The sequence below is a fragment of the Centroberyx gerrardi genome, chromosome 5 (assembly GCF_048128805.1).
Source record: "Centroberyx gerrardi isolate f3 chromosome 5, fCenGer3.hap1.cur.20231027, whole genome shotgun sequence".
In the NCBI taxonomy this organism is placed as follows: Eukaryota; Metazoa; Chordata; class Actinopteri; order Beryciformes; family Berycidae; genus Centroberyx; species Centroberyx gerrardi.
This window is the reverse complement of record NC_136001.1, coordinates 15,041,212-15,065,877: the sequence shown is the minus strand read 5'-3', so window position 1 is coordinate 15,065,877 and position 24,666 is coordinate 15,041,212. Positions and strand designations below refer to the sequence as shown.

At 42.3% G+C, this 24,666-nt stretch overlaps 2 protein-coding genes across 3 annotated transcripts in view; one reads left to right on the top strand and one right to left on the bottom strand.

The window, feature by feature from the left end:
* Positions 1-7,369, bottom strand: part of kif5ab (kinesin family member 5A, b) — a 51,621-nt gene extending 44,252 nt beyond the window's left edge. For both annotated transcript variants that reach the window (XM_071922672.2, XM_078283593.1), the window contains exon 1: positions 7,241-7,369. In XM_071922672.2, the coding sequence (XP_071778773.1) occupies positions 7,241-7,369 (129 nt within the window). The remainder of the gene's footprint in view (positions 1-7,240) is intronic.
* Positions 7,370-9,519: 2,150 nt separating this feature from the next.
* Positions 9,520-22,338, top strand: dctn2 (dynactin 2 (p50)). Its single transcript, XM_071922681.2, has 14 exons — positions 9,520-9,712; positions 10,054-10,122; positions 13,294-13,390; positions 13,736-13,797; positions 14,091-14,189; positions 15,616-15,776; positions 16,448-16,598; positions 16,935-17,000; positions 17,310-17,348; positions 17,599-17,676; positions 18,126-18,197; positions 18,670-18,772; positions 19,953-20,044; positions 21,485-22,338. The coding sequence occupies exons 1-14, from the start codon at positions 9,677-9,679 to the stop codon at positions 21,569-21,571; spliced, it is 1,212 nt and encodes a 403-aa protein (XP_071778782.1). The 5' UTR covers positions 9,520-9,676; the 3' UTR covers positions 21,572-22,338.
* Positions 22,339-24,666: the final 2,328 nt, after the last annotated feature.

Below are 24,666 nucleotides of genomic sequence, written 5' to 3'. Positions count from 1 at the left end.
CAGTACCAACAGCTTGAGGTCTTGGCATGTGCATACACGTGTGTGAGCATGTGCGGCACGATGTACTGCCCACAGATGCCACGGGCAGACACGGAGAGCGGGCAGGATCCTGGGCAGGGCCGTGGCTAATGAGGAGAGGATGCTCCATTAACGCTCCCCGAAGCTGGAAGCCTGGTAGTCGCAACCCACTTCTGACATGAAAGGAGAGAAATGGGCAGGGAAGTCTTGACGAACCGACACAACCTTATCTAGCCCTGGCGCACATGCACATTGAGCAAAAATAAAGATGGAGGGAACTAGCAGCTAATATCCTGCTGAGTGTGGCTGCTGGAGCCAAAATTGGAGTCAATATAATATTAATACTGGGGGGAAGATGAGAGGGAGGGCTGACAGCCCTTGCAGATCATGGGCAAATTAAGTCTTCTGTAGTAGGAGCAGGACCACTTCACAGTGAAGTACTGATTAGAATGTTGTTTTTCTCTTGGTTTATTGCAAAATTCGCCTCATCGAGTCTTTTCTCATTTTGTAGACCCTCACCTCTCCGGCCTGCTTGGCGCGTAGGAAACCTTACCGAATAATTTGATCTCTTGATATTCCGGCTCCAGCTTCCCCCCTCGGCATCATTAATACCTGCTAGAAGCCTCTACCTGCCTTAATGAGATAGGAGATGAGCCTTGGCTTCTTCTCTCACATCTTCCCAAACTGCTGCTGAGTCATGAGGAAATGAGCAGCAGAATCATTACACCATGAAATATGGCTAGACAGAGGAAAATACTGTGAAGGGCGTATTGAGTAAGAGAGAGAGAGAGAGAGAGAGAGAGTCCCTTTCCAGAGAATTAGCGAAATGGCAACCGCTCTGACAGTGATGGTGGCATCCAACAGGAGAAATGAGTGCAGATCTTGACCCTCCGCAGCAATCCCATTACATTGTCTAATTGGATACGGTGCGTGCACTGCAGTGATAGAATTAGGAGACCACTAAAGTGGACATGGGGGCTCTGGATCTCTATTTTTGATTCTATTTGGTTTGCACACAGTAAAGCCCGTTGCAGAGAAATACCTTTGAGGAGAAACAGCTCCGACTGAGTTATATATAAAAAAGAAAGGTACAAGACAGGTAGATGACTTTACATGGCGTCCGACATGCACTGTCAACAGTGTTTCAACAGCAGCTGTTTTCCCCTCTATTTGCTAGCCTGGCACGTAAGTGAGAAGGGAGAAGAGAAGGGAATCAACTCTCAAGCCAAGCATGACGGGAGGAGAGCTGCTGTTCCATCAGAAATTCGAACATCTTCCAAACTAATTGGCCACTGACGAATAATCAACTCATGTTCAATAATATTACATGCCTATTTGCTGCAACGGTGGCACGTCACATGATTTGAATTAATTTCCACAGTTCTCACACAAAGCTTTAATGATGCAGGAGAATCAAAGCTCCCTCCTATATGGCAAGCCTGTAGTGGAGAGATGGCACAGGAAAGAGCAAAGCCCAAGGGAAATACACTTTGAGCTTTGGTCTGGAATATACAGTATCTCTTTGAACCTTTTTGTGGCAGAATGAGGTTGTTCACACTGTTCTTATCTTCTGTTTTTGCTAAAAAATGGAAACATGGGGCATCTCACAGCTATGAATACAGCAGCCTTGAGCGCTTTGGAGTTTCTATAGTAGACTGCTGTAAGCATACAAGGGAACAGCAGCCAGGGACAGGGAATCCATAGAATTATAAATGGTCAGCAGAAAATAGAGAATCAATAGTTCTTTAACGTGTGGATTTCGATTGGACTTGCTAACACAGATGAAGGGACTTACCCCATTTCATTGCAGACAAGTTGACCCGCCACCCCCCCATTTCCCCCACCCCCATCTATCATGGTCGACACGAAAAGAAAATCAAATAGCTCCATGTTATCATGAAGATGACAGGGAGGTCAATGCAGAGGCAAGGGACTTGATATAATGAGTATTTTAACCACAGTCAAGAGCCATATAACCCCCCCTCACCCTCACCCACCCAAGGCTGAGACTGGCAGAATAATGGCTGACAATTAGGGTAACAAAAACCTTTGGAGAAGGTTTTTTTTTTTTTTTTGGTAAGAGGTCCAAAACTAAATCAGTTTGGTCTTGCTCTGGGATCGGGGCTCATAAAAACCTATGATTAGCCTTGTCAAGTAGAGACCCAAGGTAAAAGGGACCCATAGTCTGATTCAGTGACCCATAGTTTAAGAGACACTGCCTCAGAGAGTAAATCCAGCGCGGAGATGGCACTTTCCCTCACTTCCTGACAAGCTATAGTTAGCATGGTGAGGGATCTAATAATTGTGCTAACAAGGAGGGATGTCAATCCCCCTTGCCCCCTTGAGCTGAACTCACCCCAAGTGTGCAGCTTTAAATAATCACAAGCATTTGCAACGCTGCAATGAACCATAAAATTATTTCATAGTGGACAAAAGGAGCCAAAATGAAGCTGTGAGGCACTTCCAGCTCTTGCAGCACAAGAGGGAGATATGACAACAAACAATCAAGGAACAAACAGCCCAAGGGTGCAGGTCTCAAATGCTGCCTCCTAAATCACAACTTACCATCATTTACTTCCATTTGCATGATGCATAAATGTATATAGAAAATCCATCCTTGATAACCCTAGCTTGTGTACAGCACATGTGGCACTAGTGCATGATATATACATGCCATCGCCTGAGAGTAAGAAAAAAAAAAAATCCCATAGCTCGCTATCTCTGTTGCAGCCGTGCTTGTTTATTTATTCATAGCACCGAATCTGAACCATGATTCATCATGGCACTTTTTTTGCCTGCCAGAAGATTAGGAGGGACAATCTGGCCCCTGTGACGCTGCATTATTTCAGACAGTGAAATACTAGAGACAGCTGTGTCACTCCACTACGGAGTGAACACAAAGGCCGTGCCTTGGGGCAGAACAGCCTGAGCACGGTTATTACTGTCACACAGCTACGGAGCCCTAAAGGGCTCCACAGGTGGCCATCTATGAGAGATGGAAAAAGAGAAACAAAATAATAATAATAATTCATGTCACACAGGTGGGGGCTGCAATATATGACTGCTTTCATTAAAATCACTCAAGGATTTAATTGTTTTGGAATCTCATGGCCTGAAGGTGCTTCAAGAAAAAGCTAAGAAACCTGACTGTCTCACCAGTCTTCAACTTTCGGATCTACAGAAAAAAAAAATACTCTGTTCCCGCATTTAATTTAACCACAACTGCACTGCTGGCAAGATCCCACATTAGCTGTCTTCCTGGTGTCAGGTTATAATGAATGGTCCTACTCAGCACTGGAACCAGCACTCCTGCAGTTATTGGTCCGAACTCTGTCTACCTGTGTTTGAGCTACTGATGTAACGTCATAGAAGTCCCGCTTTTTACATGCTGCTCTACTGTTGCACTGCTGCTCCACCCTTAAGAGGAATTGTTTGGATAATTCCTCAATACTAATGCAAGGTGGATGCAGCGTAGGGGGACTTCTGTGATAGCGACCACCAGAGTCACCAAACCTCGAGTCCAAGTCAAGTCCCAAGTACTCAATGTTCAAATCCGAGTCCAAGTCCGAGTCACCGAGGTCATGTCCGAGTCGAGTCTCAAGTCCTCAGAATTCAAGTCCGAGTCCGAGTAACCAGTTCAAGTTCAAGTCATCCAAGCTAGAACAAAAAAAAAAAAACACATACAAAGCTAGTTTTTAGTTAGAATGAGTTGCGGATTTCAGTCATTTCATTTGTTTTTCGATTTGTGTTTTGAAATAGATCAGAATTGAACAGTTCTTACTCCCAGGTACCGTGCGCTCTCCAATATGTTACATCATCCTATCAGTGGTTGTGTGTAAGATAAATTTTCTTTTTTTTGTGATAATTTTTTTATTGGGTGTATTTACAATAGTCCATCTTGCAACAGTATGGATTAAGAATGTTGTATATTATGAGTGAGAGGAAAAGAGGTGGTGGGTAGGGATTACATACACATACTCACAACAGGTATGCATACATACAAGTACATACGTACACATACACGTATAAAAACACAGTATAACCATAACTTAATACATATACAATGTGTGCAAGAGCGCAAGCATATGAATACTGACTGAATTTTATACTGACCAAAACACATGCAGGAAATTAAAGTGCAAAGTGAGAGTGATTTTACGAGTTTACTTTTAAGAGTTAAAGGGGGTTCTGAAAAAGATCCTGTGTGGACATGATCACCTGTGACCAAATATCAATTGTTGTTTTTGCACCATTGATAAATTCTCATAGTGTATGTCTACATGTAGGCGTATATTGTTAACCAACCAGATAATCAGGCACAAATTTAGGGTAACGCTGACAAGATGTGTAGCTGATGTCTAAGATGAGCGAGTCCCAAGTTCAAGTTCACATCCTCAGTGCACAAGTCCCAGTCCAAGTGTCATTCATCAATATTCAAGTCCAAGTCGAGCGATGACTGCAACCATGACTGTAACTCGAGTCCAATTTAAGTCCTAGTCCAGGTTCAAGTACTACAACACTGGCAACCACTGTACTTCTTACCAGTCAGAGCTCAACAATCCACATGTTCTGAGGCCACGGAGATGTTCCTATTTGAAGTCAGTTGAGACCAATACACCAAACTTTTCTCATGTTGGCCCCCTCATCTCTCCGGGCGACCTTCTGCCTGCCACCCAGAGGGGGGCAAACACTCACTCAACAACTCAAATCATCTCCTCTGTCAGTTTACAAGTCCTGGAGGGAACCTTTTGCAACCAAATAAATGTGTGGCCATCAGCGCTGCCCTGACGTGAATTGTTTTTATCAACCGTCAGAATGTGAGTGCTTAGTAGTCGGTACAGGATCCCTGGAGCATGCCTGCCTGCCTGTCGGCCTGGTATTTTTAATCCTGATCTAATCTGACGGCCACAGCATTTCAACTCTTAGGAGACATATTTTTCACAACTTCCTGGCAAAGCATTCCAGAGCTACTAGAGAAATACTGCAGATGAAAAATACACACTCAGAATACACTTGTGCATCTAAAAAACTCACATCCCACACGCCTCCAAAGTAATTACAGTTACAAAGATGAAAACTGTGCATACGCTTTTGTGATTAAGTTTATCTGAACAAAACAGAGACAGAGGAATTGAGGGGGAGGTGGTACATGGAATGAATCAAAATGTAAGTAGAGAACTGCATGCTTTTATTTCCAGACATTATCAGTTTTCAAGGCCCTTGCTGCTGCACTTTTACATATATATATATATACTGTATATGTGCCATACAGAAGTGTTGGTGGGGAACACCAGCAGTATACTGTATGTTTTTCTATGCTCATTTCATGGTGTCTGATCACTGCTCCCGTTGGGTATTATGATTTCAGGGCATTTCTGCACACACCATTTCCATGTGTGATCGTCTGTAGGCTAATGTAAAGTATCTATTTTCTCTCTCTGGCATAGCTTGAATGGACCACAAAACCATTTCATCAACGCAAGTGCTGCCATCAAACGAATCATGCCAAGAAACTCTAGTGACCCAAGAAATTCAGTAAAATTCAAAACTGAGATAGTTTAAAATAACTTCATAATCCACAACAGCGAACATCTGTGTTTTTTCCATCCCTCTGCTGTTTTCAAAAACATCCAGAATACCTTTACAGGCAGTCATCCAGAATGATGCATGCATGCATGAGTGAAATTTCAAGCTGCTGCCAACTTGCCATCCCAAAACAGCATCAAATATGTGATAATGGGTATCTGATCTGCTTGTGGAAAAGGTCCTATACTGCTAGATAGTATCCTACAACGAAAGACAGGCAGGACAACCGAACAGGGATATCTATCCCAAAAATCTGTGTTGCATTTCAATGTATGTGTGTGTGTGTGTGTGTGTGTGTGTGTCTGTGTGTGTGTGTGTGTGTGTGTGTGTGTGTGACAATGGAGTAAGACAATAGGGATTTCCTGCTGACTTCATCATCACTTGAAGGCTAAAGCCCCCAGGCCCGATGGGTGTGGATTTCTTTTGTGTGTGTCTCTCTCTCTCTCTCTCTCTCTGTTTCTCTCTCTCTCTCTCTCTCTCTCTCTGTGTCTCTCTCTCTCTCTCTCTGTCTCAATCTCTGTGTCTGTCTTTTTTGCTATTTGTGTGTGTGTGTGTGTGTGTGTGTGTGTGTGTGTGTGTGTGTGTGTGTGTCGGCCCAGATATACTTTGCATGTAAAGAATAACAGCATTTGCATTTAGACCGCTATAATCTTCCTCCTGCTGGCCAATGATTATGCTAAAATGTCATCGGTGGATGGAGCACAATCACACTTTTAACCTCAGCCTCAGGTATCTATCCACCAGATTGCTAAATACTGTCACTTTATAGTTAGCGTCATTTTCATTCCTGTTTCAAAGCAGTGGCAGCAATCTGCAACTGCTATTCAATTTGTTCTGAGTGACTAAATAGGCGAAGCCAAAATCCATTCACTGGATTCAAACAACCCACAGAGCATAATTATCACTCTTATTAGATCTGCAGTATACCTGATAATTAAACTGTGCACAATGGCTGTGTGCGAGATACGTCAAAAATAAGATCAATCAGTCCTGAATACTAATCCTCTGACACAGAAAACACATCTAAATACTGCAGATCAGTGCTAGAAAAGCAGCAAGTAATGACCAACACAATTCAGGATCACAAAGGTGGGGGCGACTCCACTGGGTGTATCTTTAAAAACTGATGAGTTTTAAGTTCTTCTTTTTTTTTTTTGTCACATTCCTGGCAAAGCTCGGGCTTGTTGAGTGTATTGATCTTAAAATGAATTTTAATGAGAAAGAGACGATGCTGGCAAATCATTTGGCTTCTGTCAAAAACATGACATGAGTGGCTGCCATACACTGTTGATGATTTTTTTCCCCTTCAAGGCTTAAATTAGAGATTTTGACAAGCCTTATGGGCAGCTGCCCTTTAGTGATACAGAAGACGCCAATCAAGTTAATAGGCTATGGTACGTTATGCAACATGTTCACGTTTCCTATATGCTCAAAATACTGGGAGAGGCTATAGGCTACTTTACACAGCCAGTTTCATAAATGTTAGATGCCTTTAAGCTTCCAGACTTGGCTGAGCAGTATTTGATGTGTTGCGTGCGAGATGAAAAGTGAAACCCCTAGCGTTAGCCTTTGGAAGATTCCCACATCGATGGCATGGGAGGGGGATAGATGGAAGAGACCAGCAGAAATAACTTACCCCAAGGATGACAGTGTCGTCTCCTTGAAATGTTGGGATGAACTTATCTCCACGGATAATTTCGGACTGGTTCAGCGGACGAAAACGACACAGCACCTTGATGTTGCATTCTGCGTTAGCATCAGCCATTGTGGAAAATTATTGGACGCGCTTCCAAAATAGAAAAGAGCAATTTCTAAAAACCTTTTCCAACCTTTTCCCGCTGGCAATATTGTGCGTAGGCTAAATCCACAGGCTATGCCCACATGCAAACTGCCTCCGTGAATGACGGGCGAAGCATTTGGAAGAATGGGCAATTTCGAGTTTTAGGAGAGAGACTACAGCCAAATACATTAAAGACATATAAAACAAACAGAGAAACCCCTTTAGAGAGTTTTGCTTGCTTCAAATGCCCTCGAACCAAACTCGGGTGCAGTTGAATGTTTGGAAAGATGAAGACTTGTAATCGGGAGTATATTCCGAGCAGGTCCGGTCGGCTGTGTCTGGATAGGTTGCAGGGTTTTCAGAAGCATGCCTTGCATCATTGACAGACGGCTCCCTGCTCTCTCAGTGGGGGCGGGGCGTGGTAAAAGTAGCGACTCGCATCCTCTCATCAGCACCACCGAGCCGCGGGACCTGAGAGGGGGAAGAAGCGGAGAGCTCCAACTCTGCCCCTTGTTCCGGGCACCACAAACTCTGCTCTCATTGTATTGCCTTTGATGGAAAAGTTGTGAGACATGACCTGTTGTTCAAGTTTTACATGAAGCAACTTGCACACAAGCTGGATGTATTGCTAGCATTCAGTGCAATCCTTTATGTGACCAGTAGCTTTTGAGAAACGCATCTTCTGCACCAGACTGGTCACCATGGCAATGGTGTTATGCATGAATGTAGAGGTTACCTCAGGCCAACAAGGTCCCAGAAGATTTTGGGCATTCATTTGTAGCATAGAGATTTCAAAATAACTGGGTTCTGCGTGGTTCCAATTATTCTGTTGTTCCTACAATGCACAGGTCAAAACAAATAGCTGACTTGAATGGATTTGCATTTTAAATTTTTAATAAAAATACAAAAATAGTCAAAGGGAGGCTGCAAGACTATGTACCAACATACCAGAAATGGACTATAAATTCCATCATTTTGTGCCATAGTGCACTTAAGCACCCAGTCTACTGGAAAAGCCACAGACAGTGCAGTCGACAGTAACTACAGTGGCACAGATGTAAATTAGTTTATTTTTGGCTTGACCTAACAAGCCTGGCTAGTTTGTTCAATATCTAGCCTCTAAATTGCTTATAATATAGCAGGACAAGCTCCACTGCTCAACATGTCTAGATTTGTAGGCCTAATGATTTTTGCCTCTGCTAACACTTTTCATCATCCTTGAGCTGTTTGCTCATAGTAGAGCTGTTTGAAAACACATAGTTAGCTTTAGATCAGGTGTTACTATATGTGTTAGGGCCCAACTGATCTTGTGATCATTGATCAGGATCTAGCTAGGCATATGGGTATTGTAGTAGCTGTCATGGAAACGTCAATGGCTGATGGTGAAAAAGCTTATTTCTCAAAAACGGAGGTTGAAACATTCATAATCAATGACAAGATGGTCACACAATGACACTTTCCCTCGCCCAGTAGAAGAGACTTAGTCTACAGTAGGCCTAGAATATACCAGCAATTATCACCAATAGAATAACAATGAGTGGTTGGTTAGCAAGTGTTTTGACACATTGATTTTTTGCATACAGGATATATGTAGGCTACCTGTAAACAGTTTTTTTTAAATTCATTAAAAGAAATACCTGAAGGGACAGCGCATGCGTGAGGGTAAACGCCCACTTTTAGTAAGGTCACCAGTTTTTTAGTATTGAGTGGTTCATCTTCTGAATCGACGCTCTTTGGCTAGACCATTGATCGAGTGGTTTGCCCAGGCCTTTAGCCCCACCGTGTGACTGCTCTTTGTTACAATTTAACCACCTGGTGCAAATAAAAGCAAAATAATGTCGTTGTTCAAGCAAAACATTCCCTGGTTGAATTACTAATGCGCCAGCAAACGATGAGGACTTTGATAAATAAAACGATCTCAAAAATTAGAAATGGGACAATTAGATCGTATTGGTCACCAGGAACGCATACGTAGTCATGCTCCACAGTATTGGGAGTGCTTGTTTTTTCGGCATTGGCAGCCCGTCAAATGGAGTGGTAGTCTTTTCCAGTGATGTAAAATAGCACCGCCCATTTTACATGCTTGGCAAAAAAAATCTAACGTACACCCTGTCAAATCAAGCTAGTGACCACATCAGCTAGCCAAACCTCCGCCGGCTGAGAGATTGCTGGCTCATCTAGCTTTTGTTACGATTTGATTCCGTTTCTGTATCATCGATAAATTAAACGTTTTAGAGACTATTATTATTTTGTTTGTTAATCCGTTGGTATCGTTTTTGCATCTCAACAACAATGGCTGATCCTAAATACGCAAACTTGCCAGGAATTGTAAGTGGCTAACACTAGCAAACAGATTAGCTAGCTTGCTACTTGCAGCTAATGGTAGCTAGGTAACGTTACTATTGGCTAACCTCTGTTGCTTTCTTTATGACGTGGTTTTTTTTTCTTTTAAATTGCAACCACGTATATAACTAGTAGTTAGCTGTCTAGTATTAGTTGCTAACAGTCTAGCTAATGTGGAGTGGTGTTTTGTGATGGTAGCCACCAGCTAGCTGGTGTGTTGCTGAATGGGCCGGGGCGTTGGCCAGGCTAAAAGGCGAGCTGCACCTTCTTGTTGTCCATAGTTGGTACCTGTCACTCTGACAACATTAACCTGATTGTGTCAATAGGCCTTTAACGAGCCCGACGTCTACGAGACAGGTGACCTTCCAGAAGATGACCAGGCTCAGTTTGAGTCGGTAAGTTAACGTTTTGTATTAATTGGATGTTTCAAATAGTTAGCGGGCTAGTTAGCTAAATAAGCTTGCTAGCGAGTGTTGACATTTCATATAGTGGCCAAAGCACTTATTTTTTTCTTTCTATGTCGTCAATGTGCTCACATTATCCCTGCCGGGAAAACACCTAGGCAATACAGTTATTTGGCTCACTAATTAATATAACAAAGTGACTGACTTAGGTCAACAGTGCTGAATTAATGCATGTAAGTAATCTTGTGTCGTCTCCTAGTAAATGTTGCTACTTACGAAGCTCAGCAGAAACATTTTCATTGCCTTTGTGTTTTCCTATTAAGTTGTAAGGTGCCCTCCTTTTGTATTAACTTAACACTAGTGATCTGGATTCTTTTTTGTGTGATATGCTTTATTTTCCAATAGAATTAACTAGATAGCATCCAAAAACCTTTGCACATTTGATACCTCATACGTTATTTCCATCTGGAAGGTCTATGTGGTGACTAGGAAGCTAAAGATTGTATTTAATCCATAATAGGTACTTTATTCAAGACATCGGCCCCTTTCAATTTGTTGTCTTTACTTTCATATAGAATCTATACACATATATGGAGAGGTAATAGAAAAATAAACTACATAAAAGGCACACTTGTCTGTTGTTCAACGTGTCCCAATCAACCAAATATTTTTAAAATTGTTAGTGAGCATAATGTAGACATCTACAGTATTTTATATTTTAATTAGCCTGTCATGATAGCCACGTTGACAGTTTGATAGTTGTTTCCACTGTTATCAGACAGAAAAATGTAAGAATTAATACATTTTTAATGCTAGCAGACATATAGAGTCAGCGGTAGTATTGCTAGTGAGTTCAGTGTACCCAGATGCGACCACAAAGGGGTTGTTTTTTCTGGGCAATTTTCTGAAACTACTCTTTTATAACAGCGCTATTGGTAAGCGAAGTATAACACAATAAAGTGTATCACAGCATTAACCCCTGCAGTCCAGGGATGCTGATCCGAGTTTGCTTTTCAACATATTTGGGCTATTTACTGACAAGCACAGTTAAACCTAATTGGCATTTTCCCTCCCATGTTCCACATTCTTTCTTCCCGTACCCTTGTCCTTGTTTTGACTCTTCCCCACCCCTCCTGGGACCCTAGTTTATACAAGTAAGACTGGTTCTATTTTCCTCTCGGCGAGTTTATTGCTGTATTTTCTTTGCATGGGTTTTTATCTCATATCCACTTTTCCTACCTCTTTCGATTGGGATGAAATGAGAATAGATCGACGTGGTGACCCTTTTATTACGCTCTGCTATTCTTCATCAGTTTTTGTTTGTTTTGAAGTGCAAGCGATTGATTTTTTTCCTCCGCTGATTTGAGTTGCTCTTTGAAAATTGTAAAGGGGATAATGATGTTTATGGGTCTGAAGCAACAAATATTAATTCCCTCTTTCATTTGCCTACATCTTGACAAAGCAGTGTAGGCTGAGGTGTGTGTGTATGAAAGACACTGACAGGAGAAACACAACAGTTTGTTTGTTTTCAATAACTTTTCCCTTTTTAACCTGCCATTACGTCCTAACAATTGCTTCCTAACTAACCACACTACTCTGACTAACTGGACATTTACCTTTGATCTAGTCCAACCATTGCCTGGGTTTATTCTAGCAGATCCTTTAGTCAGGATAGAATGCATGTTGTTAATACATAACTCGCCTTAGCTCATTGATTTAAGATGTATCAGTTTCTGTAAGAACACTTTTGAAGCTGTTTAGACCTATTAAGTCTCCTGACTTCATTTCAGCAGCCTTTATCCACCCCCTCCATTCTGATTCACAGATTGGTTTATGAACCTCTCTAAAATCAGGCACCAATCCCCTCAATACATGACATAATGTTGTGAGGCCAACAATGTCTTCTGTGAGGGGCATATGGTCGCACTGCATTATAATGTACTATATGCTATCAACAGAGAGTAGCCAGTCGTTGTTGATGGATCATCAGATCACCCTGAAGGGGAAGAGAGAAAGAACTGGAGACATCATAAGCTATTTGAAGAATAGTGTCTCCAGTGTCTGCAGCAGCCACTCTCAGAACACTGCTTTCTTTCTCATCTCCCCCGACCCTGGCCAACTGTTCCTGTTGTGTGCATGGCATGTGATAACCACATTAATCTGTGTTGTTTCTCTCTCTCTCTCTCTCTCTCTCTCTCTCTCTCTCTCTCTCTCTCTCTCTCCCTACTTTTTTCTCTCCCTCTGCTCTTCCGTTATTTTCTCTAACTCTCTTTGGAAACCCAAGGAGCTGGTAAGAGCCTGACTAACGCCCCCTCCCTCCTCCTCCTCCTCCCTCTCCTACATCTATTCAACTGTCTTGTGTGTGCATGCCCTGTTGGTCCGTCCTGTTACCCGTGTCTGTATCTGTGTTGTCTGTCTATACGTATCAGTGGTGTTTTAATCCTACCCATCCTCTCTAGTCCATCTTAATTGATCACCTGGAAGTTGTGATCAAATGATCCACAAATAGTCATGTGTGCTCCCCAAAATCACTAATCAAAGAGTTGTCATTTAGAAAAGCAAGTGTAGTGGCTTCCAATTTTGGTTCTGCCTTTTCCATCCACATAACATTGTTGTTACCATAGTAGACTTATACCTTATGGATTGCATATATACATAGTAAGTTCAACTTTTAAAGTATTGTTCTTCAGATGCCGCAATCAGGCCTAGTTGAAACTGTATGGTTGTGTAATTGCTGCACTGTCTCTTGCCTGCTGGTATCCTAAATTGTGTTTAAATCATTTGGTTCTCCTCCAGACAACCCCAAATAAAGTATGTGAAGCTACTGCAGATTTTCATGATGGATGGCTATAATGACTTTTCATCTCTGAGGGTATCTGACCTTGTAAAGCAACAACATACTCGTGGAGAGAACCACATAATTCAACATCTACAAATCAGATCTCTGGGGGAATGATTAAGCGTAGGATTTCCTCTCAGATCTTCCCCGCCTGTCAATTTATTTCAAGTCTACCTTGGGAGTTTCGACTTTCTGGCTCAGTCAGCCAAGGCTCACTCTCAAGTCTTTGCTGCGTCTCTGAGCTCAGACATGCCTGTATGATCTTTTTTTTTGTGTGTGTGTGTCGTGTCTGACTTTATTTTTCCTGGTGTTGTCATTTATAGGAGGAGCTCTGCAGTGACAGTGTGGAGAGGATTGTGGTCAACCCCAACGCAGCCTATGACAAGTTCAAAGACAAGCACGTCAACACGAAGGGACTTGGTCAGTTAATTATGGTTGATGCCCAGGCAATGTTTTTTTTTAAAGCAATGCAGATGGGCAATATGGCTTTCAGTAGGGATAGGAATTGAGAGTTGGGACAAACTTACCGTGGATAACATGGAGAAAAATATAAAGATAAAATATTGGCAGCCTCTATTGCCTCAAAATGTTGCCCATCTGCCATTGTATTAATCGAATAGATCCATCCTTTTGGTGGTATGAACCTAAGTCTTGCTCTGACTCAGATTGGAGCTCATATTGACGTCAGTGTGCTGTCATTGTCTCTCTCTCTCTCTCTCTCTCTCTTTCTCTTACTACCTCTTTCTCTCTGTTTTCTTTTCACAGACTTCTCAGACAGAATCAGTAAAAGCAAAAGAGTGGGGTATGAGTCGGGAGAATATGAAATTGTGAGTACATTCTGCTCTGTGGAATTTCATTATTTCACTTCTTTATGCTTTTGTAATATAACATCTTTAGAAGCCATTCCATTTTGGAGAATAACAAGGCCATTATGATTTTTTTTTTTTCTTTTTATCGTCCTTAGTGTTTAATGAATTTGCTCGCTGCATGCGTTGTCTGATAAAGTCAAGAGTCTTTTGTGGTTCTGTGTAATTGTTTCTCTCCGGGCTACTGTCCCTGTCCCAGTCTCTTTGCTGTTCTGTGATACATTTCTCTCTTCTCTTATGTCATTTTTGTCTAGCTGGGAGAGGGATGTGGAGTGAAGGAGACGCCCCAGCAGAAGTACCAGCGGCTGGTGAACGAGATCCAGGAACTCACTCAGGAGGTGGAGGCCATCCAGGTGGACAGACAGACACACACACACACACACACACACTCACACACACCTCTCGATCTCCCTCAGGAATCAGCGAGGGATGGTACACTCCAATTATCCAGCCTTTACCTTGCAGTCTGCACACAAATTCAATAGCCTGTCACTTGGGGAATGTCCTCCGTTCTGCTCCTAGACCGTGCTATTTTTAAGGGAAGTTCTGCAAGTGCACTCCTTTGGTTTGAACAATTTCAGAAATGTAACATTTGTCTTCAGTCCATACCATTGCACTAGAGACCTAAGAATCCAAGGCACAGATCAGTGTAGTGTGTGTATGTGTGTGTGCACTGAAGCTTTTAATATATCCTGAAATTGAGTTTGAATAAAACCATTGCAATGAGAAATATATTTTAAGTTACAAAGAGATCTCGCAGTTCAGAAATAACTAATTAAACATCAGGTGCCATTAACTTGATCCACCGTTGAGATGCACGCAGAGCAGTGTCTGCTGCCATGTGAAACCAGTCCACCACCGAATCATAATTCAACTTGCAAAATGGCAGTTTTTATGGTATCTGTGGGTTCTGAACTCATGCTGACAAAATATGCTGCCTGACTGTGGGAAACAAGCTGCTTTCCTGGTGCAGTGTCCTAATTTAAACTTATGAAAGACCTCCATAGAGCAATTCACTCGCAATGTGCTCCCATTCATCATGGTGAATGTGGTGAACGAAACAGTGAAGTGCTGCATGCATGGATAAAAGCATAAACCACCTGGCTAGGCAGCAGATTTGCTGAGAAATAATGGAAAATTTTGATCATTTTGTGCTAAGTTATGCAGAGAATATGACACCAGGAACCTGACCGTGCAAATGGATCTGAAGTTGTGTCTGATGAGAATAGAGAAAATTAAGCCATAAAATTGGGTTTTCCATTGTCAAACTGCTGTTCTGTCAATAGCCTGCAACATGTGCTCTACAGCAGTGGTTCTCAACCTGGGGGTCATGAGAGGATTTATGGGATAGGAAAAAACATATTTCTACTATAAAAATGTATTACCATGTCTATTATTTTTTTCAGATTTTTCTCTAGTTTTTTCTTTTCTTTTTCTTTCTCTTTTTTTAAAAATACGGAATAGTTTTCAGCCTCTAGGGCTCTGATAATCAAACAAAACAACCTCAAAAGGGAAAGTCATCTTTGGTTAACTGTTCACTATTCTGCATATGCAGCCTGTGATGGGTGTCGCGACTTGGCATCACTTCATTTTAAGGGGTCACGAGCCAAAAAGATTGAGAACCACTGTTCTACAAGACTAACGTACCTGACTGGCCCAAAAAGAATTCTGGTCCTAGGACTGCATGACTTCTACATTGTTGTTAAGGAAACTTGATTGGTTTGTCATTGCTGTCCAGAACCCAATTATTTATAGGCCTTGGTGTCTCCCTCCCTCCAGGCAACCACAAAGGAAAGCAATGCGGAGGAGCGCCTGACCCCGGTGGTGCTCGCCCAGCAGGCGGCCCAGCTCAAACAGCAGCTGGTCTCCGCCCATCTGGACTCACTGCTGGGACCCCAGGCTCACATCAACCTGGCCGACCCCGACGGAGCACTGGCCAGGTGAGCTGGGAGAGAGTTAGAGAGGGGAGGGCAAGAGAATAAATCAAGAGAAACCCCAAGCTACAACCTGTCAGACCCTGACTGAGTGATAGACTAGTAAGCAGGGGATGGATGGAGGGATGGAGGGAGGGAGCGAGGGAGCGAGCACTAGGAAAAAGGGTAATATGAGGAAATGGAGGGAGTAAGGAATAGGTGGATGGAGAGATGAGGAAAGGAATTCATTTCTTGGACTACAGCCCAGGTTTAAGGAGGAAAACTGTATAGCTTGAAGCAATGACCTCAGATTGATAGAGGAAGGGAGAAGAGAATTAGGGAGGGTGAGAGATGAGCTGAGGGAAGGCATGAACAGAATGGGAACTTGCTGCTGAGTACTGGGATATGTCAGACCCCAACTGAGCACTAGGCAAGTGAGCTGAGAATGCATGGGTGGGTGGTTAGATGTAGGAGGAAAGAGAGATGGGAGAGAGAAAGAGACAGAAAGGGAGAGAAGATGATGGAAACTCACTTCTGAAAATCCAAGCTCACATTGACCTTGCGCTCCACAACAGGCTGGAAAGCGGGGGGGGGGGGGGAGAAGGGACTGACACAGCAGCTCAGGGCTGACAGCAATATTGAACATATAATCCCTCTCTGTCTGTCTCCCTCCATCCTTCGTTCCTTCCTTCCCGCAGGCGTCTGCTAACCCAGCTGGAGGCAGCCAAGGGCAGCCGTGGCAGCACTGCGGGAGAGAGCAAGGCGGCGGCAGCTAAGGGCCCAGATGGAGTGGTACTCTACGAACTCCACAGCAGACCAGAGCAGGAGAAATTCAACGAGTCTGCCAAGGTAAGGTGGAAAGGGAGGAGGAGGAGGAGGAGGAGGGGGAGAGGGGGGGAGGCAGAGACTTGGAATGAGTGTCTGGGATGATTGTACCGGTACAGTGAGCACATGTTTCAGTGCTGAGCCGATGGATGCCTTTTTTTTTTCTATCTCGCATGGGGTGTGTTAGAATATTTGATGGAAACAACAGGAGAAAAGGCAGGTGTGTGTGTGTGTGTGTGTGTGTGTGTGTGTGTGTGTGTGTGTGTGTGTGTGTGTGTGTGTGTGTGTGTGTGTGTGTGTGTGTCTTGTGGGATGCTGTTGTCACTACCAGCCATGTGTTGCCTTGTTACATCCCTGTAGATGGCGGAATTGGAGAAGCGTCTAGCTGAGCTGGAGATAGCTGTTGGCTCAGGATCAGACAAACAGGTACACACTGACGTGCATGCACTCTTTCTCGTACGTGCATGTGCACACACACACATTATTCTCTTTCTTGTTTCTCTCTCATTCATACCAATATTGTGCATTCTCTTTATCTCCCTCTCTCTTTCACTCACACACAGGTGCAATTTTAACTCTTCTATTTCTACACAATCATCCACAAAGTACCAATATGATGTGCAATCAGAATAACATCTTGCACTTCTTGATTTATGCAAGTTGAGAGCGGGTGGGAGGGGTCTCAAGTGCCTCTTGTTTAAATTTCTTTTCCCTGTTTGTGCGTATGTATTGCAGGGCCCTCTGAGTGCTGGGGTACAAGGAACCAGTTTGATGGTGAGTCGTCATCTACTTTCCCTCAGAACATTGCATGGAGTCAGTTACTGTCTTCATAACAGGCTGCATTTGATGTGCAACCAGAGAACTGGGTCATATATCAAAGATCACATCAATGCCCGCCAGTTTGTTTATTGTTGTAGTGCCACTAGTAAGAACACAAACACAAAGTTTTGTCTTCAAGCCTAACATATAACTTGTGTACATCTATGTGTTTGTCTGTGCGTGTGTGTGTGCTTGTTTGTATCAGGACACCATGGAGCTACTGCAGGCGAGGGTCAGCGCACTGGACTCTACTACTCTGGATCAGGTGGAGGCCAGACTGCAGGTAATTCATCATGGAGTGTACAGCACAGAGTTAGGGGGCATTTTGAAATGAAATGGGATTTGTTGTCAAGTCAGTTGCAATCTTAAATTCCATTCTGACTAGCATGTTTCCTGTAGAAACCTCTTATTTTAAAGAAGTCCACCTCTTGGCAACCTCTGTTTTCACTTGAAACATTTTTTGCACACGGATAACAAGAAATGTCAGTTGTCAGTTTCAGTAAAAAAAAGAACTTGGAGATATGTCTTTTTGTTGTTCTTCTTTTTGCAGGACACCAACAATAGATTAAACTGAACATGAATTGACCCCAATCTTTAGTTACCTCTGTAATACTTTTTTTTCTGTTTTGTATCTGAATACAGCATCTGAAATAGCATCACTGGCACAATTAGGGGAAATTAACCTGTTTTTTTATTTGTTTTTTTTTTCTCCAACAAATGTTCTTCATGTAGAGTGTCCTTGGGAAGATGAATGAGATTGCTAAGCACAAGGCAGCCATTGAGGACGCTGATACACAAAACAAGGTTGGTAACCTTTTGAGATTGTAAAGTTTAAATCCCAAACTATGTATGTTGGTCAGTGCAATCCTATTGGCTTTATTGCAAACTAAATAAAATAATCATCTCAGAAGTTTTCTTACACTGTGTAAATGGCAGGTTCAACAGGGACAGACAATTTCTGAGATGCAAGCCACTTTCAAATGGACTAAACAGTCTCCTGGCACTAGAGTCCTGTAACCATAATAGTTAGGAGATCTTTTTGGTCAGGAAGTTTTATAATGCATTCATTAATCTTGCTGTTACATCTTGAAATTCAATTTGTCAGATAATGTTAACCAAAAGTCTGGCATTGTATTTGTTGCCGTTAGCAAGATCGGTTCAATGATTATTCCATAAGGAAATATTGGGGCCTTAGTTAAAGTTGAAATAAACTTTTCTTTTCTTTCAGATGGAGGGTTCTGTCTCTTGGTATTAACTGTCTATGTTTCCCTGTCAGGTGTCGCAGCTTTATGACGTGGTGCAGAAGTGGGACGCCATGGCCACCTCTGTACCTCAGGTGGTGCAGAGGCTCATAGCTGTCAAGGAGTTGCATGAGCAAGGTAACGCATAAGACCTGAAACTGGTTTACAAGGTAGTAGGCCAGGAATTACTTTGTGTCCTCACACAACTCTCACAAAGCCGCGAGACGGTATTAAGCAAGCTTGATGTGGGAGAAAAAAAAAACAATATACTGTCACATCACTTTACCCCATAATGTTATATCAGTGTGTTGGCGTTGAGTAATTGGTTCATATCGCAAATATTGTAATATCGCTCCAGGGGCGCTCTGGCAATTTCCACCCCCAGTAAGGATAATAACAATGAAAACTTTATAATTTATATTCCTTTCTTTTTATGTTAGGGAAAAGAACCTTGAAATGACACCCTTGAGAGTTCAAGGAGAGAATGTATGTAGGTTAGTGGGGGCGGGGGTGGGGACGGGCATTGAAGATTCAGACTATGTAGAGTGCAGCTTAGAACATAAGAGTGTGAACCATGTTTCAGACGCCGTCTGCGCTGGGAAGTAAAACTTAGTCTGAGAGATTTGCATCCACAATAGAAAATTGTGTGTGAGACAAAAGATGAAAAGTAAGTGAAAATGGGATTCAAACGGATAATGGAATTAGCCTAAACCATGCCATTCTATTACAACAAAGGGCAAAAAATAAGTGAAAAGGGGATTCAAAATGGTAATGGAATTAGACTAAATCTTGCAATACTATTAAACACCCCCTTGGGGAGAAATGAGATGCATGATATTATATATCACATTATCATCTTTTTATTATTTAGCACATGAAAGCAGAACCGTGGCATTAATAGATTATATTGATAATTCATTTCTGAGTGCCGAAAGAGGTCATTTATCATCCAGCTTCTCTTTGCACCAATCTGTCACAGTCTGCAGCTAAAGTGTTCTTCGGTCAATAGGGTTTAGTTGCACTTTTTTCCCTCTGCCTTTCTGTCCTTCTCCTGATCTCTTCCTTGCTCCTGATGAAAGCAAACAAGCAAAAAGAAACTACTTTATCTTTTAGCTTTCAAGCATAGTTATTCATCAGTTTAAGATTCAATTCATCCTTGTCTCTCTACACCTGTTCTTTTTAGCTAACAGTAGGGCAAACAAATACATTTTCTTTTAGCTTTTTGAGCATCATTTGAGTCATCAATTTGAGATGTAATGCTCCATCGCTCTTTCTTCCTCTCTCCATCCCTGCCTCCCCCTCTTCCTCCCTCTCCTAGCCATGCAGTTCGGCCAGCTGCTGACCCACCTGGACACCACTCAGCAGATGATCAACAACTCCCTGAAGGACAATAACACCCTGCTAACACAGGTAGGAATTTAAAACCGCCTTGATTGGTCATGTGTGTAAAATAAAAAGACATGTTTCATTCAGGTTTTCCTCCATATTCATTCAGCAAAGGTGGGCCAAACTAGACAACTGCCACCAGCACCACTGGAGTGTGAAATTCAATTATAACAATTTTGGCCACTTAAACATTGACTACAGGCATGAGCAATGCAGTATAATGCTGTCATAGGAAGGTGGGTTACTGTGGGACTAATGGGACTTTGCTCTCACTACTAGAGAGACATACTTTTACCATCGTAGCACTTGTAATCACTCTTTATTGTTCACACAAAAAGATGGCAAACAATGGACTAACTGCTATTGGATTACAGGAAATAATCTTTTCACATAGTCAAGAGCGAGTGAACTGCGTTTTTTTTAGTCTGTTACTTCGGTGAGACCGTGATGTCACCGTCTACAGATGCTTTTTCACGGCAGAACAGAGCCTGACCAAGTCACATTGTTGGCATTGACTCATTTTTGTACAGTAAAAAAGAAACACGAATGCAAGAAGTATTCAGAAAGATATTTTTTAGTGTGCATTTAGTCTGAGGATAGAGGCATTTTGTCCTCCACTTGCCTGTTCAGTCTATCATCCTGTGCTTTCACAGTCCAAGGCCACTGGATGGATGGATAGAGCAATGCCTCGTAGAGCAAAACCTTCTTTCCTGATGCTCTTAGTTCAAAATTAACCTTTTGTAGTCTGAAAACTCCTGGCCCTTACTTTCCATAGACATGCATTGATAGAGTGTATTCTCTGAAGGCTTTAGTGGTTTATTGAATCTGACCTTAACGTGCCCCAACAGAGAACATCATCACCATCACTCTTCAACCTCCTAGAAAATCTCCCTATAATAATGGCTTTCAGCAGCATTTTCCGTTATTTCTTTATTTTTTTTACTGCCCTGTTCTTCACCCTTGCACATCCAGGACAATGTTGCATATTTATGTAATCTTTCTGGTCTAGTATGTATGAAAACAGTTATCCAGCCACTTTTCTGTGTCTCCTCCTAACTACTTCTCCATAGTTCTCCTTTCTTCAAGCACCACTTCTCATGTCCTTATGCCTTTTCCCTTCTTTAACACGGCTCTCCTCCATCACTCTACCTCTAATGCTGTCCCTTTTTCCATCTCCTTCTCCTCTGTCTTCTCTTTGCCTCTCTCCTTTCCTCAGTCTCTCTTCCCTCTTCCTATCTCCACCTCTTCTCTAACCCTGTCCCTCTTCTCGTCCTTTCACCACCCCATCTCTCCTCTGATTATATCCCTCCTTCTCTCTCTGCCTCCAACCACTTCTGCCCTCTGCTTCTCCCCTCTCTATGCATCTCTCCTTTACACCTACTTCTCTCCACCTCTAATCCCTTCTCTCTTCGCTCCCTTTCTCTTCTCATCTGACCCCGTTTTTGTTCCCCTCCTCTCCCCCAGGTCCAACAGACCATGAAGGAGAACCTGGTGGCAGTAGAAGAAAACTTTGCTGCGCTAGATCAGAGGATGAAGAAACTCTCCAAATAAACAGAGGCAGAATTTGGACCGGCCCAGGACAGTGGAGAACATGGACGAATGGGAGGGGGATAGAGGGCGGACGGAGGGGGGGGGGATCACTCTCCCCCTTCTGGCCGTCCCTCTCTTGCTCTCTTCCTCCACCTATGCCTTTTTTTTTTTTTTGGCAAAGCGAAATGTTAGAAAGTTGGGGAAAAAAAGACAGAATATCAAAAATAGAGACCAAATGTTCTTGTCTACTCTCCCTTCCTCTTCCTTTCTCTTGCATCGAAATTGATATCAACCTGAAAATGCATTTGTCCACTCTATACATGCCACTGATTGCAGTTCTCTGTTAAGCTTGTTAAGTTTTAGACTGGATTGTTTTTATAATTATTAGTATTATACATGACAAATTCTTCCACTCCCTTTTGAACCTCTCACACTAGTACTGGGTTTGTACAATATGCTTTGGTCAACTACATTGATTCACGGTCCTGTTGGATGGCTAGTTGACACATGGAAGATCAAGGATGTGTCTTCAACTGTGCACAAAAAATCGAGATCCATTGTTTTAGTGTTGTAGCAGGAGCACACGCGTGCGTGTCGGGGGCAAGGCACGGAAGGAATGCTTGTAAATATGCCTGTGTACCTTATGTTTCTTCATGCTCAGTCGCTTGTAACTATATTATTATGACTGAGACCAGATGCCACAGACAAACTTTTAATCTGCTTTGTCATTGCCTACAAATCAACTGTATTGTACATCTGGTCATGGCAACTGAACAATAAAACAAAGTGCTATACGCTTGACTCCTTTCATTTCATGCGAGAGAGAAATTATTTTTTCAATCATTTAGAAATCATTCTTACAGATAAATTGAAGAAAAAAACATTGCTATCACAGCAGCATTTCTTATACTTAAAACTGATTAGAAAGCAATGCAACAGACCAATTACTGTGAAATACTGATCTTAACAAAAACATGAATGTTGTAAGTACTGGAACTAGTTGAGGTGTCCTTGATACCATCTTATTATCACTAGAGGAGGTGGACGTATCTCAAAGATCATGTGAAAGTATAGGTGTAAAATACTGTTGATGACCAGAACACAAAATTGTGAGTTTTTGGCAGTGCTTAGTATCATGAGTCTTTTGGGGCGGGGGGGGGGGGGGGGGGGGATTGTCAAATGTGGCCATGATCATTTGTTATGCAGAACACTGGGGATTTGTAATTCACATGATCATTTTTCATCACCGAACAGCATTATACCCATGCTCAATTTTTGTCATCTGTGGCCTTCCTCGATATGTCATGGTTGTAGTGGTTATTTATGAACACTGGGTGGCAGCATAGCGCCTTAGAAATGTTATCACACGAGCTTTAACACACATGGTACAGGTACACTGTTAGTCATTCAGTTTTCAAAGCTGTTGCCAACTGGAGTAACAGCATGTTGTTTTCAGCCATACTCACATCTTTTCCAAATAAATTCCCTTGAAATCCTGACATCCCCCCTAAAATGAAATAACTCCATTAAAATTGTTCGCAACCGACCGTCTGCTCTATCTGCATCAATTATTACTAAATGGACGAACAGCATCTTGACATTCTAGACCAGCTGCATTTGAGGTGGATTTAAAAAGATTATTTAAGACTATATGGCAAAAATCAGATCTATTTGTGGCTGTCTAGAAGAGAGAAACAACATTAAATCTTATTTTTCCCATGAAGATCAGATCAGACCTGTGACATAAGGGGTTAAATTTTCTATTCACTAGATTTTCTATTCCTTTTGTAAACACAGCCTTTGTTGTAACCTTACAGTAAAAGAAGACATAAGCCTACAGTACAGTAAACTCAGACGGAAAGGCAGTGTGTCAGAAGTGACAGCTGCTGATAATGCAGCCAGTAGTTATGTCAGACAGACTAGGGTCAAATATTATTTGCAAGTAGTAATGTTTAGGATTTGGTTCAATTTGCTTGGAATATCAAATTGACTATTCTGATATGCCAGGAATCAGGTACATTGTCATTCAAAGAAAAGTATATTAAATCAACTTCAATTACTTTCCTGGGATTATCTTAACTTCCTCACACTCACAGTATCGCCCTGTGGCCAAACGCCAAACCCATCTGGCACTTTCATAGGCTAATACAAAGACTAAACACAATATGTAAATACTATTTGGCTCATGTTTGGTGTCAGGTGATGATGGCATTAGTGACCAAGGCAGCCAGCAGAGATAGAGAAGGGATCAGGTGCTTCTGATGAGTCATCCAGACACAGCAACTCCTGTGAGTTAAGTAACTGCTGTAAGCCCCCAGAAGTAGATAAATAGTTTAGTGAGAGGCAGATTGAAGCATAGCTTGCCAACACAAACATCTTCATGATAATTAAAACATTTTGCTACAATATTTCTGTCAGCTGGCGTCAGCTCTTTTCTGATACTTTGGGTGCCACTGGCTAATTTGCCTGATCAGGCTAAGACAAATAAAGCATGATAAACCTGAACATTATAGCTGCATTTAATTGCAATGGAAATCTGACCCTGAGAGAGATCGCACAGATTAAAAGGCCTATATCACATCCATATTTTATTTCAGAGGGGAACAGGAGTTGAGTATGGATCCCAGCTTCCCATTTTCCCTCCTGTACATACATGTTGGGGGGGCTGAGCTGTGAGGACAGAGGGGCTGGGGAGCGGTCAGCTCAGCCGGGACAGATCAAGTGTGACTTACAGGGAATTAGACCCAGAGCTTCCACTCCGAGGGGAATGCCCCAGATGAGCACAGAGACATACCGTGTACTGTATATCATGTCCTTCTATTTTGGTTTTCTAGATTGGGACAGCCCAACCCCATCTGTCAAAAGACACATTTCCACAGCTTTACCAATTGGGGTTTGCCTAGGGGTCAGCTCAAAACATTGGTATGGAAGTATTATAATTTTATGTCAAACTATAGCCCACCCTGTGACCCTGAATAGGAATAAGCAGGTAAAGACAATGAATAAATTAATGAATTAATGAATGAATGAATGAATGAACTGTAGCCCAAATTAAAAATGACTGACTTTAGCAACAGGATACAAACCCAAACAAATATTCTTAGGGAGGATATAAC